Source organism: Simochromis diagramma, unplaced genomic scaffold (assembly GCF_900408965.1).
Source record: "Simochromis diagramma unplaced genomic scaffold, fSimDia1.1 OVJJ01000802.1, whole genome shotgun sequence".
Lineage (NCBI taxonomy): Eukaryota > Metazoa > Chordata > Actinopteri > Cichliformes > Cichlidae > Simochromis > Simochromis diagramma.
The window spans coordinates 11,513,040-11,527,519 of NW_024387492.1; the positions used below are offsets into that span (position 1 = coordinate 11,513,040).

At 42.1% G+C, this 14,480-nt stretch overlaps 2 protein-coding genes across 7 annotated transcripts in view; one reads left to right on the forward strand and one right to left on the reverse strand.

Annotated features, from left to right (window-relative positions):
* Window positions 1–559: 559 nt before the first annotated feature.
* Window positions 560–8,810, forward strand: esr1 (estrogen receptor 1). The gene is made up of 9 exons (XM_040017776.1): window positions 560–1,580; window positions 2,445–2,653; window positions 3,466–3,582; window positions 4,047–4,234; window positions 4,326–4,479; window positions 5,585–5,723; window positions 6,712–6,845; window positions 8,079–8,262; window positions 8,440–8,810. The coding sequence occupies exons 1-9, from the start codon at window positions 1,144–1,146 to the stop codon at window positions 8,765–8,767; spliced, it is 1,890 nt and encodes a 629-aa protein (XP_039873710.1). The 5' UTR covers window positions 560–1,143; the 3' UTR covers window positions 8,768–8,810.
* A 3,160-nt stretch (window positions 8,811–11,970) lies between these two features.
* Window positions 11,971–14,480, reverse strand: part of syne1a (spectrin repeat containing, nuclear envelope 1a) — a 123,410-nt gene continuing 120,900 nt past the window's right edge. For all 6 annotated transcript variants that reach the window (XM_040017770.1, XM_040017773.1, XM_040017772.1 and 3 more), the window contains one exon: window positions 11,971–13,473. In XM_040017770.1, the coding sequence (XP_039873704.1) occupies window positions 13,197–13,473 (277 nt within the window). In that variant the 3' untranslated portion in view covers window positions 11,971–13,196. The remainder of the gene's footprint in view (window positions 13,474–14,480) is intronic.

The window sequence follows — 14,480 nt, forward strand, 5'->3', positions numbered from 1 at the left end:
TTTTTATCAACAGTGGTTGGTCGGTCCCTTGGCTTTGTTTATGTACACATAGTGTTCTGCTTCGCCTGTGATTTGAACAGATAAAGTGATGATTAACTGGTCCATGCTGTGGATCTGTAACTTATATCAACCTTCCCTTAATGGAATGTGACTCAGAAGGTATCTTTTAAAATTTCTCTCAGATTTATTGCAATTTTTAACGAGAAGAAATAAATGTGAAGCATAAAAATGATTATCAATCTCTTCATTGGGGATTGATTGTGTAATTACTCGCTGTCAGAAAGAGATTTGACCTCCTGCTGTGTTTGCTGTGTTATGGTGACCTGGCACTTAAACGCACCACGGTTATCGATTTGGCTGTATCTTTAATTTGTTTATCCTTTTTTTCAAACCTTTCCACTGTTCCCATTGTGTCCAATGAGCTCAACTAAATGCCTGTGAGGCAAGCAGAGCCAGTACATTGCACAGCGCATAGGAGGATGCTTCGTTTGTAAGTGGTGAGTAGTAGTATAGTAGTAGTAATGGTAGATTGTGGTTTTCTTTCAGCCTCTGCTGTTGTTGTTGTTGTAAACTGTCCACAGTGATTTCTTTAAATCTCACTGCAAATAGACTGGCAGTACATCACATCTGTCCTGTGCTGCTATCGGCTGAACAAGTAATGAATAAGCAGTCAACTTTTCTCAGCAAAACAGGCGCAACCAGTGACAATTCTTCCATATTACACAAATGACGAGTGGGAACTGTGGCACGCATGAGAAGACACGAGTTGTTTGTGAATGACTATTTTTTCTCCCTCTGTCCCACCAGCCTTTCTCCCTCTCACACTTTGGTGAAGATGTATTAGAAAAGAAGAAGATGCTTTGCTGACAAAAATAAAATAAAATAAGGGAAGAGTCGTTTAAAACTCTTTTTATTTTGTTCTTTTGGAGCTTAGTGACCAGAAGCTGAAGGCAGACACAAAAAAGCTGAATAACAGTGGAGCTTTCAAGTTGTCTGACAAGCTTTGTTGGAGAGAAGAGACCCAGAGAGCAAGTGAGGGGGAAAAAATAAAGAGAGGGAGAGCAACACTCCTCTCCACTCCCCCTCCCAACAAATGGGAGAGCCAGTCTAAATCATGTTGCTTATCACTGCTGTTGTGCTGTGATGTTGCTCAGGCAGAGCCCAGCGCAGAGCAGACAGCCGTACGGACCAGTACTCAGACCCAGGGACAGCCCAGCCTCCTCAGAGCTGGAGCCCCACTCTCCAACTCGCGTCTCGCCATCGCTGCGTGCCCCCCTCAACGACATGTACCCCGAAGAGAGCCGGGGGTCTGGAGGGGTAGCCACTGTGGACTTCCTGGAAGGGTCTTATGACTATGCCGCCCCCACCCCTGCCCCGACTCCTCTTTACAGCCACTCCACCACTGGCTGCTACTCGGCTCCGCTGGACGCTCACGGACCACCGTCCGATGGCAGTCTTCAGTCCCTGGGCAGTGGGACAACCAGTCCACTTGTGTTTGTGCCCTCCAGCCCACGGCTGAGCCCCTTTATGCACCCGCCCAGCCACCACTATCTGGAAACCACTTCAACACCCGTCTACAGGTGAGGAAATGCAGTTTTTTTTTCTGGTGGAGAAAAGTGACAGGAAAAAAGTGAATGGAATTATTACCCCCTTCTGACACATTTAGTTATTTGTCTGGCAATGGCACATCCAGGGCTTGGTTTTGATTGTTTGGTCAGTTGTGTTTGTGCAAAAGTTTGGTGATTATGCAAGCGTAACATGATAAGTACAGTCAAAACCAGTTCATCAGGTATGCTGCTTCATTGCGACAGCTGTAGCTGCCTCTATCATGTCTTCATTATAAATTTTACGTGACTATACCACAAAGAAAAGAATTAAGTCCGGTGTTTTCTGGCATTTATTTATTTAATTGGTGTGTTCTACCAGGTGACAGTAGAGCAAAATATTACTGGAAAACGAAATTCAGAATTTGTAATTAGTGAATTATGGCAGTGACATTCAGTTGGGTCCTGTAAATGCCGTTATAACAGAACAATTATATAACCACATTGTTTTTATTCTCTTGCTTTATACAAAACATAACTATTATCTCTGAGGAAAGGATCAAGCTTTGTCCTGGTCTCTAATTCCAGAGATTAAGGACTTTGTTAAGGGCCTTGAAAAGGGAACAATACGTAAGAACAACAGAAGCACACACGCAGTTTGTTTCCTGCCTCAGGTGAAAAATAAAACTCCGCTCCTGCTGTCAGCTGCTGTCGTAGTAAAGTCGTTCTGATAAGATTTGATTAATCACTAAATGACTTGCCTAACATTTTCAGGGAAAAGAAAATGTTCCATTTTTTGGCAAAAATATCCAGATGTATTATTTGATTAACTCTGCGACTGAGCTTTATCTTTATGAAAACAAAAGAAATTACCAAATTAAAATTCATGGCGTGTTGCAGGTCCAGCCATCAGCCGGTTCCCAGAGACGACCAGTGTGGTACCCGTGATGAGGCATACGGCGTGGGCGAGTTGGGAGCTGGAGCTGGGGGGTTTGAAATGACCAAAGAGACGCGTTTCTGCGCTGTGTGCAGTGACTACGCGTCTGGATACCACTATGGAGTCTGGTCGTGTGAGGGGTGTAAGGCCTTCTTCAAGAGGAGCATCCAGGGTAGGTAGTCTGTCTGCTTTATCTGTTTGTCATCAGTAGATATAAAAGGATTGCGCTATATTTTGTGAAACACTACAGATCAACTACAGTTGATTAAATTAGGAAACTGTCTAAATCATGGGCATTAATGTGTCTGTCATAGAAAATAACAGTATTAAAGAACACAGTGCACTAAAGTAATTGACTTCTTAACTTTGAGTGCTATCAAGCAGAAAAGACATAGTGTCCTGTCCTTCAGCCAAAGACATTAAATATGGGTTAATTTATGACATGGGGAAATCTAAAGAACATTCCTGACAGGAAGTTTGTATGTTGTTGGCTCATTTTACAGAAGTGAACGACCTGTAATGTTTACAGAAAAATAAGCAGCCTAATTGGAGTTGAATACTGTTGGGTTAAAGGAGGAGACGGAGGGAGGACGCATGTCAGAAAGTGGACATTGTGAAACTGAGAGACAATTTAGGTTTCAGTCCATTTATTTATTTTCATTTGTGAGACATCAACTGTTTTCCAAACTCTTTGTGCTGTTGCCCCTATGTGTGCAAACCAAAACTCAGTGTGCTCGGTGTCTGCGTCATGTTTATGATTTGATGCGGTTTGTGCATTGATGCAAAGTCGTGCAATGAAAGAGCGCTCAAGAAGAAACCAATTGTCTCCATGGCAATGACAAAGCCAAGATGCCACGTTTTAATTTGCTCCATCTCAGATTCATTTAGAATGGGGAATAGAGTGCACCTGGCTACTAAATAACCTAAATCTGAACTGCACACTGAAGTGGGTAGCTGAAAGTAATAGATTTTCTTTCATCTCAGGTCACAATGACTATATGTGCCCAGCGACAAATCAGTGCACCATTGACAAGAATCGGAGGAAGAGCTGCCAGGCTTGCCGTCTTAGGAAGTGCTACGAAGTGGGCATGATGAAAGGAGGTGAGGGTGAACACCGGCAGAAGAAAGATTCTCCACCTTTTGCACGTTTTAATTTTTTGTAAAATTGTGTAAAGAAATTCTATTAATAATTTTTTTTAACAAAAATTACACTCTTCTTTATAAATTTAAAAACTGATTGTCTTGCTGTGGAAAAATTTGGCACAAACATGAGGCTGCTGTTGGATCCAGATAAGCTTGAGACTAACTTTAACATGACCTTGAAGAGATTTCCTCTTAAGGAGTACAACTGCTCAGTCACATTTTTGTTTTCATACTTCCTGAATCACTCAGTAGTCCAAAAGAATCTGCGCATCTGTGGTAAGACGTGGCAAAACATGAAGTTATTTTTGAACAATGTGGGGGAAAGAGTGAAGTGATTTATCTACACACCCGTGACTTCTTGTTTGTTTTTTCCCTCTTTTTTTTGTATCATGATGTTATTTCATCCTTGGTCTGTCCTCAAGGTATGCGTAAGGACCGCGGACGTGTTTTGCGGCGTGAAAAACGACGGGCCTGCGACAGAGACAAACCAGCCAAAGACCTGCCACACACAAAGGCGCCCCCTCATGATGGAAGGAAGCATGCAACGAGCAACAGCAGTACAAGTGGTGGAGGAGGAAGATCCTCTTTAAATAGCATACCTCCTGATCAGGTGAGGAAATAGTGAGCATCTACAGCAGGTTTTTATGAAAGTCCACTATCAGGTTTTATTGATTTAGGGGGAAATTTTGATTGTCATCCAGGTGCTCCTCCTGCTCCAGGGTGCTGAGCCTCCAACCCTGTGCTCTCGTCAGAAGATGAACCAACCCTACACGGAGGTCACCATGATGACCCTACTCACCAGCATGGCCGACAAGGAGCTGGTTCACATGATCGCCTGGGCCAAGAAGCTTCCAGGTAAGAATTAATCTAAAGTATAGCAAAGAAGAATTTAAAGAAGCAACAATTAAGAATTAAGACAAGAGCAGCAATAGACAGTATCTAGAGGGTGTTCATAGAATGGCTGTGTTAGTTTACCAGATACATCTTAGCCTGAAGTCTTCTTTGACTCTTTAGGATATTCCAAGGATCTGGTGATGTTCATCAACAAAAATCCTCTCTGTAAGACGAAGAAAAAATATTACAGTACTGTAATAATTTATAGATTAAATGTCTATCACGTAATGTGTGACGGAAGTTGCAGCTGTGTGTGTGTTGTTGTCAATTTGACTTCTTAGGAAACAGCGAAGAGATGGGAGACCTCTGTAGTAAAAGTACACATAAGCCCCCCACACGAACACAGAGCCATTACAGAAATAGTAGTTACAGTCATCACCTTTGAGAGGATTGTTTGGTCAATCTGCAGGCACCCCATAGAGCCTAAATGCAGTATAAGACACATCACCCTTTTTACATGTGCTCTCACACACACACAAACCTGGCAGGGAGATTTAAAACCCAGATTTTGAGGCGTTACAACCTTGTGTGTCACTAAAAGCCCAAAGATACCCAACTTTAATTGCAAGAGGTTCCAAACATTGTACAGGGGCACAATGGGGGAGATTGGCTGTAATTATATATGGATTTAACCCAGCTGATTGCCAGCGATAAGGCTTCTTTTGTGAGCAGAGATTGCAGATGATATATTCAAGTAGATTTTCTCTGGCTTAAAACAAGAGTGTGGATGTTTTAGTCATTTTTGAGTGGGTTGAAGGTGAGCAGGAGACATTAATATTCTATTACTTGTGCTGGTTAAAAAGCACAGATATTCTGAGTAGACTTATCTACTTTTTTTTTTTAATTTCTGAGTACAGAATAATGGCTGAAACTACTAATGGCTCATATTTGTAGTGAAGATTTTTATTTTGCTTTTATCTGTGAGTCTTCTGGCTAAAGGCCTTATTTTGTTTCAGGACGGATGCTTCAAATGCTCAGAATTGTTAAATCTGCTGGGTGTGGTTGAGATTGCCTGCATGGCATCAAAAATTCTCATCACAACGTGCTTTGTATTTTGTGTTTCTAGGTTTTCTGCAGCTGTCTCTTCACGATCAAGTGCTGCTGCTGGAGAGCTCGTGGCTGGAGGTGCTGATGATCGGGCTCATTTGGAGGTCCATCCACTGTCCTGGCAAACTCATCTTTGCACAGGACCTCATCCTGGACAGGTAGTGAGGGATACTTCCCTAATTTTCACCTTGGTATCCTTTCTCATCTCGCTGTCCCTGCTATTCCAACCTATTTCTCTTTCTTTCTCTATCTCAGACACATCTTAAGGGTGATACATCAGCATTGTAAATTTTCCATTTCACACTTTGCCAGGCATTGTGCCATCCCAACATGTCTGTCACACGGTGAAAGACTAATTACATGTTCCCCATGGAGAGGAGAGCAGCCTCTTTCCCACCTGAAATACCCCGTCATCATTACAGTGCTGAGCTTGCAGCCAGGAAAGAGATTTAATCAAACCCTCAATACAAGGAATGATGGAAAATGAAGAAAGATGGAGTGAGAGATGACGGCGAGAGAGAGATAGAGCTAAATGATGAACAGAGAGGACGAGAAAATAGAGATACGGGGGAGACACGGCTGTTTTCTGCTTTGCAGGCACAGCCTGTTCCCTCCATTTCCCGCCATGTTAAGAGTAAACAAGCTGGCCAAAGCACAGTATCTACCTCAGAGAAAAAGAGAGAGGCAGAGACAGATCGAGGGATGAGGGAGACATGCGGGCAGACAGAGCTTTTACCCTCTGATGTGCCTGATGGTCCCATTTGATTCAAAAGTGTATTAGAGAGTATTATCTCTAAAACCTGGTCCCTGTATGAGTGTCCTCTCCAATTGGACTTGATGACTAAAATGCTGTTGGACCAGGGTTGGCAAATTCCCTCGGCTCTGTGCCATCCAACTTTAACTTGCACTCCAGCCACATTATCCATCTTTCCATCACCTTTCAACTGTGTCGACAAATGGAGCCTTGCAGCCATTCAGTCCATTAGTTGTTTATCTGGTTGCTTGTTTGATAGTTTGATGGTGCTCTTCTCCTTCTGCACTAAAGCGGTGATCTGCTTTTGTTAAAATGTGACTTTTTGGGTAACTTGTGTGATCTTGATATTGTTTTTCTTCCTGCATGACACATTAATTCATTCTGCTGTCCAGGACTGAAGGCACATGCGTCGAGGGCATGGCCGAGATCTTCGACATGCTGCTGGCCACAGCGTCCCGCTTCCGGATGCTCAAGCTCAAACCTGAGGAGTTTGTCTGTCTCAAAGCTATCATTTTGCTAAACTCCGGTAAGACACCGTGTTAACGTGACCTCCTTGTGGAAGCATTTCAAAGAGAGAGAGAGACCAAACTGATACCTGAAAACATCGAAGGACACTTCACAAATAAAAGGATCCGCTCCCTAGTTCATTTATTTATTTATTTTCTAATATCCACTCCGTTTTGTTCACAAGAACGCCACACCAAAGGTTTGTGTATCTGCTCCTGAGAGTAAATATTGAACAGTGTCAAACTACACCCACAGAGGTAAAGCTCTCAGCGCTGCGCAGACAGATTAGGCGAACAGAGCGTTCTGGAGAGATCTGTACCGTCAACAACCAATAGCTGTTCCCATGACAACATGAGACAGCACAGAGGGCTGTGTTTGCCCCGGAGATTGAGGTATTCTATAAGAGAAGTCTGAAATACCAGTGAAATGACACTACTGGCTCAGCTGCTGGAGCGGGATGAACTTTAGATTACTGAGATTGCCGTGCGTCATCTTAAGCATGTGGATCAGATCCTTTTTCAAATAAAAATTTAGACGTTTCTTCATTGTAAGAAAGCTGAGTATTGTTAAGGAAGCTCCATAATTTTCTTCTCGGACTCAACTAGAGGAGCCATGCCTTGATCTGAAACGAGCTGTTTTAGCGCGCCTTCCTTTAATGCTGCAGGCACACTGGGGAAAACAGCGGATGAAGACTGCGGCACAGTAACCAAAATTATTGTGGCGGCGTGCAATGATCTCATGATTTTGTCGCCTTTGAAATGGTTGGGGTCCAGATCCTGGACCACTCGTAGATGTTGACGTGTCGCTTTTAAGGCGGCAATAAAACCTCAACAACACGCAGTCAGTCTGCTATCAGTTTGCTACCGAATGGGGTTGAGTCGGCGATGATATGCAATCTGTTTGTGGTAACACAGCAATTATCTTTCAATTCAGTTTTATTTATATCAAGCCGAATCACAACAACAGTTGCCTTTTAAGGTGCTTTATATTGTAAGATAAAGACAAACAAAGCTGTGTGCCTGAGATGACCAGAAATATCTTGTCTCACTGATGACATCATACGGAATGAACAGTAGAAAAAACGAAACCTCTAAAACGGGGCATTTAAGCTTACAGTGACATCCTTATTTAAACTTTTCTGTGTTTTTTGTGAATATTGCAAGAAAAACATGTTTGAAAAGATTAGTTCAAGAGAAAAAATGAGCTTTAGACAGAAAGTTGGCAGTGAGCTGATGATGTCTTGGTCTCTTAGGTGCCTTTTCTTTCTGCACTGGCACAATGGAGCCCCTTCACGACAGCGCGGCAGTGCAACACATGCTGGACACCATTACCGATGCGCTCATATTTCATATCAGCCAATTGGGGTGCTCGGCTCAGCAGCAGTCAAGAAGACAGGCCCAGCTGCTCCTGCTGCTCTCCCACATCAGGCACATGAGGTAGAACTCAAAACACTGTGAGAAAATTTCTAGTTTCAGTCGCCCTAATGTGATGACAGTAACAGTGTGAGGAAGGTTTTAAACACATTGTAAAATCTAACAGAGACTCTAGGTTGCAGAATGCAGTGTTAGAAAGCAGGTGAGGTCACCATCTCTCTTTGGTTACACTCCCTGCAGCAACAAAGGCATGGAGCACCTCTACAGCATGAAGTGTAAGAACAAAGTGCCTCTGTACGACCTGCTGCTGGAGATGCTGGATGCTCAACGCATCCATCGCCCAGTCAAACCATCTCAGTCCTGGTCCCAGGGTGACAGAGACTCTCCCAACACCAGCAGCAGCGGCGGGGGTGGCGGCGATGATGAAGGCACCTCCTCGGCTGGTTCCAGTTCAGGACCTCAAGGCAGCCACGAGAGCCCGAGGCGTGAGAACCCGAGCAGAGCGCCCACAGGTCCAGGTGTCCTGCAGTACAGGGGGTCCCATTCCGACTGCACCCGCATCCTATGAAGGTTTAAAGTCATTTTTATGGATGGTTTGTGTAGAGAATTTTAAAAAAAAGGGGTTGGTGAATTAAAGATGGTGGTTATAGTCGAGTTTGCATGAGAGAATATTTATAAATGAGGTGATTTTTATAGCTGTTTAGTGAGAACCTTCTCATTGGAATTGCACAGCAGTCTGAATTTCAGTGCTGTCAGCCTTGTACGCTGCCTTTAATGATACCTGTGATTTTCAATCAGCTTTCCAGTACCGCTTATCATTTCCAAAACAGCAGATGTTTAATGTGGTGCTCTGTTAGCTACGGTGATTTCAAACAATGAGCAGCTAATCTTTCTGTTTATTCGCCTCGACCAAAGTGCACTTCCTCTGTGATTTTAGAGGCTGATGGGCATTATTTTTTCATATAAAGGAAATAAAAGAGAAAGAATTACGCAGGAAATGATGGTAAAACTAGTTCAAATGAACGTGGAATTCGTTGTGCTTAGATGCCGGTATTGTTAAAAAATAGATATCAGGTAATGTGGGTGAGCGCACCCAATTTTTTCTCAGATATATCTGAGAAAAATATTTTAGTGATGGCAATTTTGAAGTGAGGAGTGGGAGAGGATGTATCTGTTGAATTTTAAGTTGGCAGAAATTGTGCGATCGAGTCCTAAATATCAGTTGGCTGTTTGTTGGGTAACGTCTGTGTACAGGAGGATTGTTCTCTGTGCTAACCTACGTCAAATCCTTTTTCCTTACTCTGTTATGTGGCCGTCCGTGTTCACTGTGCACGTGTGTGGTTAGCAGAGAGACTACACGCTGAAACAGGTAATAACGGTGTTAAAAAGGAAGTCTCCAAAATGAATATATGTCAACCTAATTTCTGTTTAAATTGCAGAATTTGATGCAGCTGAAGAAATGAAACACCTAAAAGGAAGTTTATCAGATTTTTTTTCTCTTTTAGTTGGCTTACAAATTCCTGAGGTCACGTATTCAAACTGTTTTTGGGTCTGACTAACAGCCTGAAATGGTTTCAACACACAGTGAGGACAAATTTAACAGCCAGCTTGCCAACTTTAGATTAGCTGCAACAGTGCAGTCAGCCTGGGGGTTGTTTAGCCTCTGAATAATTTGCTACAACATGCCACTCAATGTTTTAGGCTTAAAATCTTGCATCAGATTAAATGCACATTTTGGACTGCGTAGAGTATACCAATATACATTATATATTGGTTGCACTGTGCAAAAGTCTTGATTCGACCCTCGTTTGTTTTTATTTTTCTAGGAAAATGAGAAATAGATGGAGGGATTTGTTGGAACCTTTGAAAACAAGCATAAAAATACAGTATATAAGGTAAAAACAGAGTTTGTACAGATGTAATGAGCTTGAAAGTCAAGATTTGCTCTAACCACGTTTATTTTTTAAAGCAGCCTTAACTGGCTTAGGCAAACTTTCTTGTGATTTCTTTAAGTAGTCTTCAGGAATAGTTCTCTAGGCTCATTAAAGGACATTCAAAACTCTTCTTTGAATGTTGGCTTCTTTTTGTTCTCTTGTCTATGAAGACGACCCCACACTGTTTTGATAATTAAGGTCCGGGCTCAGGGAGAGACGCTTTCCAGATAGTATCAATCCCTTATGCTACTTTTGTGCATTCACAATTCCTTCAATTTTGAGAAGATCTCCGACCCCACTGGCTGAAATGCAGCCTCAAAACCCGGACAGAACGTCCACTCACACTCTCTGTTGTTCCTCTCTCCTGACCTTCTCCGCACATATTTAAAATGAATTGAACCAAAAGTTTAAAGTTTGGGTTTATCAGCTCTTTTATCAGAAGGACTTCACTTTCCCTTACTGTTCATCTGCTAATCAGAAATATTACTTCTTCTTTTGTCCTCCAGCTTTTAAGTTTCCGGAATTTTGCAAACCCTGTTGGGATACGCTGGGATACGTTTTTGGGGAAATAGCTCTTTCGGAATCACCTTGTTGTTGCCAAAATACTATTGTCTGCCTGCCAAACTGTGGTATTCTTGGTATTTTTGATATATTTGGCAAAAGAAATGGGAACAAATGATGATTAAATTTTTGCAACAGGATGCTAGCAACAAAGCTCAGGGGAGTTTAAAAGTGCTGCTTTGCTAAATTGTCTGTACTGTTTAGACACAGCACTGGTCCATCTCTTGAGTTAGGTGCCTTTTTTTATGCTTAATTGATGTATGGGTTAGTGTTAAAGAAAAATATATGGTGTGAAAGAACCAATGTCCAAAGAAAAACCGAAAGACCTTCAGAAAGGTCAGAAAACTGAAATTACAAGGAAGTTTGGCTCCTTGGAAGCAAAATATATATAATACTTGTGTACACTGTAGATTAGTGTAAAAATGTCTTGGATGCCCTGGAACTCAGGTCAACACATTTTTAAACACAATGAGATAAGATTTTTCAAATGAGGTTTTGGTGACTTCTTGTTTGCACCATCATTGGCTGTTTCAGTGTATGAGGCCCCGGCTCTGCCTGCTTCCTTCCTTCCTCTCTTTCTCTCTACGTTAATAAAGCCGAAGCACACAGCACTCTGCTCACTAGGTGTACCTTTCTCTTAACTTTGTTTGCAGTCACACAGCATCTGATTAACTGCACACAGTCACACTTGGGAAGCAGGGATGAGTCTGTATTTGACACTTTTTGCTCAACTGATGGTTTGCTAGTTGCGTTTTTAACTAATTGTTTTATTAATCCAGTTGCATTTGGGGGACATTAAATGTTTTACCCAGCCTTTAGTTTGTTGATGCAAAAAATAAGTACTTTAAAACAGGAGCTAAGCTGACTCCAGAAAAAAAATAATAAAAAAATAAAGCAACTGAATCTGGGATCAAAACACAGCTTCTGTAGCGATAGATACGAGTCTGGCTGCTATTCTGCGTGCTTTCAATGCAAAACGCTGCCAGCCCAAACATGAAATTACCTGCAACCTGTGATGAGTGGAAACTGCAGGCAATTAAAATTTATGTTGCCAGGGGAGAAGCATTAAAAAAAGAGGCAGCTGCAGATTTGTGTCATTTGAGAGACGTGTGGAAAGCCTCCACACAGGATCAAAACATCAGATTTGGAAGTGTAAATCCAGCCAAACCTGCCTTGACTGTCGTTTGTTTACTGTGCATACAAATAAAAACAACAAGCATTGTTCATCACCGCCTTTCTCCTGACTCGATTTTCTCCAAATCAAAATCCACAGAAGTAAATATTTCATGTTTTATTACTTGCAAAGAGGGTATTCTCCATGAAGTTGGCATTAGCAAACTGTACATACATAAATAACCATTTTCATATTTAATTTTTTTTTAAACAGATTCAGATGTCTCATCACCGCAGAATAATAATCGCAGTTATTACAAAGCACACTATTTCATGTCACAGCCGTCTACTAAAACTACCAGTGATTGTTTGGCCTTCGTAAAAGCGAGAGACTTTCAAGTGCATGCTCAAACCGAAAGATAAAAAAATAACTGCCTGTACTCAAAGGCATTTCAAACAATGATATACAAATGAGAGCTCATCCTCTTTTTTTTTTCATTTTTGTCCCAGTTGATAAAATACTAAAATTAAAAAAAAAGAAAAAAGTACAAGCCTTGGCTTTTGGAGAAAGAAGTCTGCCATCTTGGCTGGAGGGCATCAGTGCAGTACCTTCAGACAGTGCTCGTGTCAGTGCTTTACGTGCAGGTTTTAGACTTCATTTCCAAATTGACAGGCAGGTCCTTCTGAAACGAGTCATCCTGGGGAAAAATACTTCTGCTGACCTGATTCTGTGCGGTTTTGGTCTTTTTTTTTTCCCTCAGTCGATGTTCAAACGTGAGTCTGAAACTAATCTCTTCAGACTCGAGGCTGTAAATAATCTGCTACTCTGACGGCAGGCCTGCTCTTAAAATTTACAATATCCCCCCCACTCACAGTGGGGCTTCAGCTTAATCAATGCTAACAATCTAGTAACAGATTGAACACTAAATAAATAGTAGCAGCACTTGATATAATGGACAAAAATGCACAGTCGACTTTGGCTCCCAACATACAGTATATAAATAGTGCTTTGTTTTTCAATGATTTCGCAGGTTTCTCCAGAAACCTTAAAAATAAAATACTTATTTAAGTTAAAACGACATGAATTTTTTTTCTTTTTTTTTTCTTTCTTTTTTTTTGGGGGGGGGGGGGGTATCCAGAGTGTTTTTGTTGTTTGTTTGTTTTTTTTAAAGGGTTGAGGTGACTCAGGTGAGTGGGTGGGTGTGCAATGTTTAGTGACAGCAGTCTTCATGTCACCTCTGAAATACTTCATAATACATCCCCAGTGAGAGGGAAGAGTTTGTTCCTTTAGGGCACAGGGTGAATAGGAAACATTCACATGAGTCAGTGGAGTCCTTGGCAAAGCAGTAGGTAGATTTAAAAAAAATAAATACAAAAATCAGCTGCTCCTCATATGGGCGGAGGTCCGTTGGTGTAGCGCAGCATGGGATGGAAGGAGCGAGCGAAGTTGTTGGCATGGTGGCAGCTGTAGTCCTCCTCCGTCATGGGAACCAGACAGGCCAGGCCGATGAGGAGCAGGAGGAGCAAGTGGACGGGGAGCGCTGCCCTGAGGACCCGCAGCAGGAAGGACTTATCCTTTGAGGAGGAGGAGGAAGCTGATGAAGTGACGTCTGAGAGGTCAGAACGGGAGGAAACGCAGCCAGCGGCGCCTGGTGATCTGCTCCGGCTGCAGGAAGACCCAGACAAAAATTAAACACTGCAGAGAGTGGGGCTCAGATCACTAGTTGTTGGTTTTTTAAAAAAAATTTGTGCTAAAACTGCTTTATAGTGAAAAATGCTCCGACTTCATGAGACTATGAATTAATGACTAATATTGCAGATTCATTTAAAATGCCTGGAAAGGATCTGAATGGTAGAAAATTGTCTCGTTAAGCTGTTCATCTGTCAAACACTCTACTCGTGTCGATTTTTAGCTTTTAGTTGCTAGCTGAAAGGCTTTTAGAGAAAACAAGACATCGGGGGAACTGTGGCGGGCATTTTTCACTGGTTTTTTTTTACATTTTATAGTTTGTAAATCTGACATTTAGAGCATGAAAACAAAATTATGTTGAACGGAAAAATAAGAAAGGATACAAAAAGAGTCACATTCATGTAGAAATTTGCAAACACACAAAACAGGCATTCACTTGCACGTGTAAGACAGCATTCACAGATAATGGACTGCGTCTCACCGTATCACTGTGTGTATGTGTGTGTGTGTTTTGGTTTTTTTTGGGGGGGGGGGGGGGGGGGGGATTCTGGCTTCAGAGCTCACTATGTGAAAGTTCAATGCCACATATCTTTCCAAACAGAAGCAGGAGAAATGCCAAAAGCCTCTCTGGAGATTTCCACTGACAGAGCAAAAACTCTAAGGGAAGAACAGCATGTTCTTACTGCGACCCGTCATCATGGAGACAGAGGGTCAGACAAGCTGACATCCCAGTTTCATTGACCTCCATCGTACAGTGATGCAGCTGTGAGTAGGCATGTGCACGCTGCGCATGTGTGCTTCAAATTATTTGGCCAGGCAACACCTTCTGCTCTGCTGAATTTCTACTTGGAAAATCTCAAATGTACAACATAAAGAAACTGTGAGGGGAAAAAGCACATTTAGTTTCTCTACAACCCTCATGGGAAGACTAGTTCAGGAGTTTAGGAGACTATGTGGTGTAAAGGGGGTGGGTTTAAAGAGGT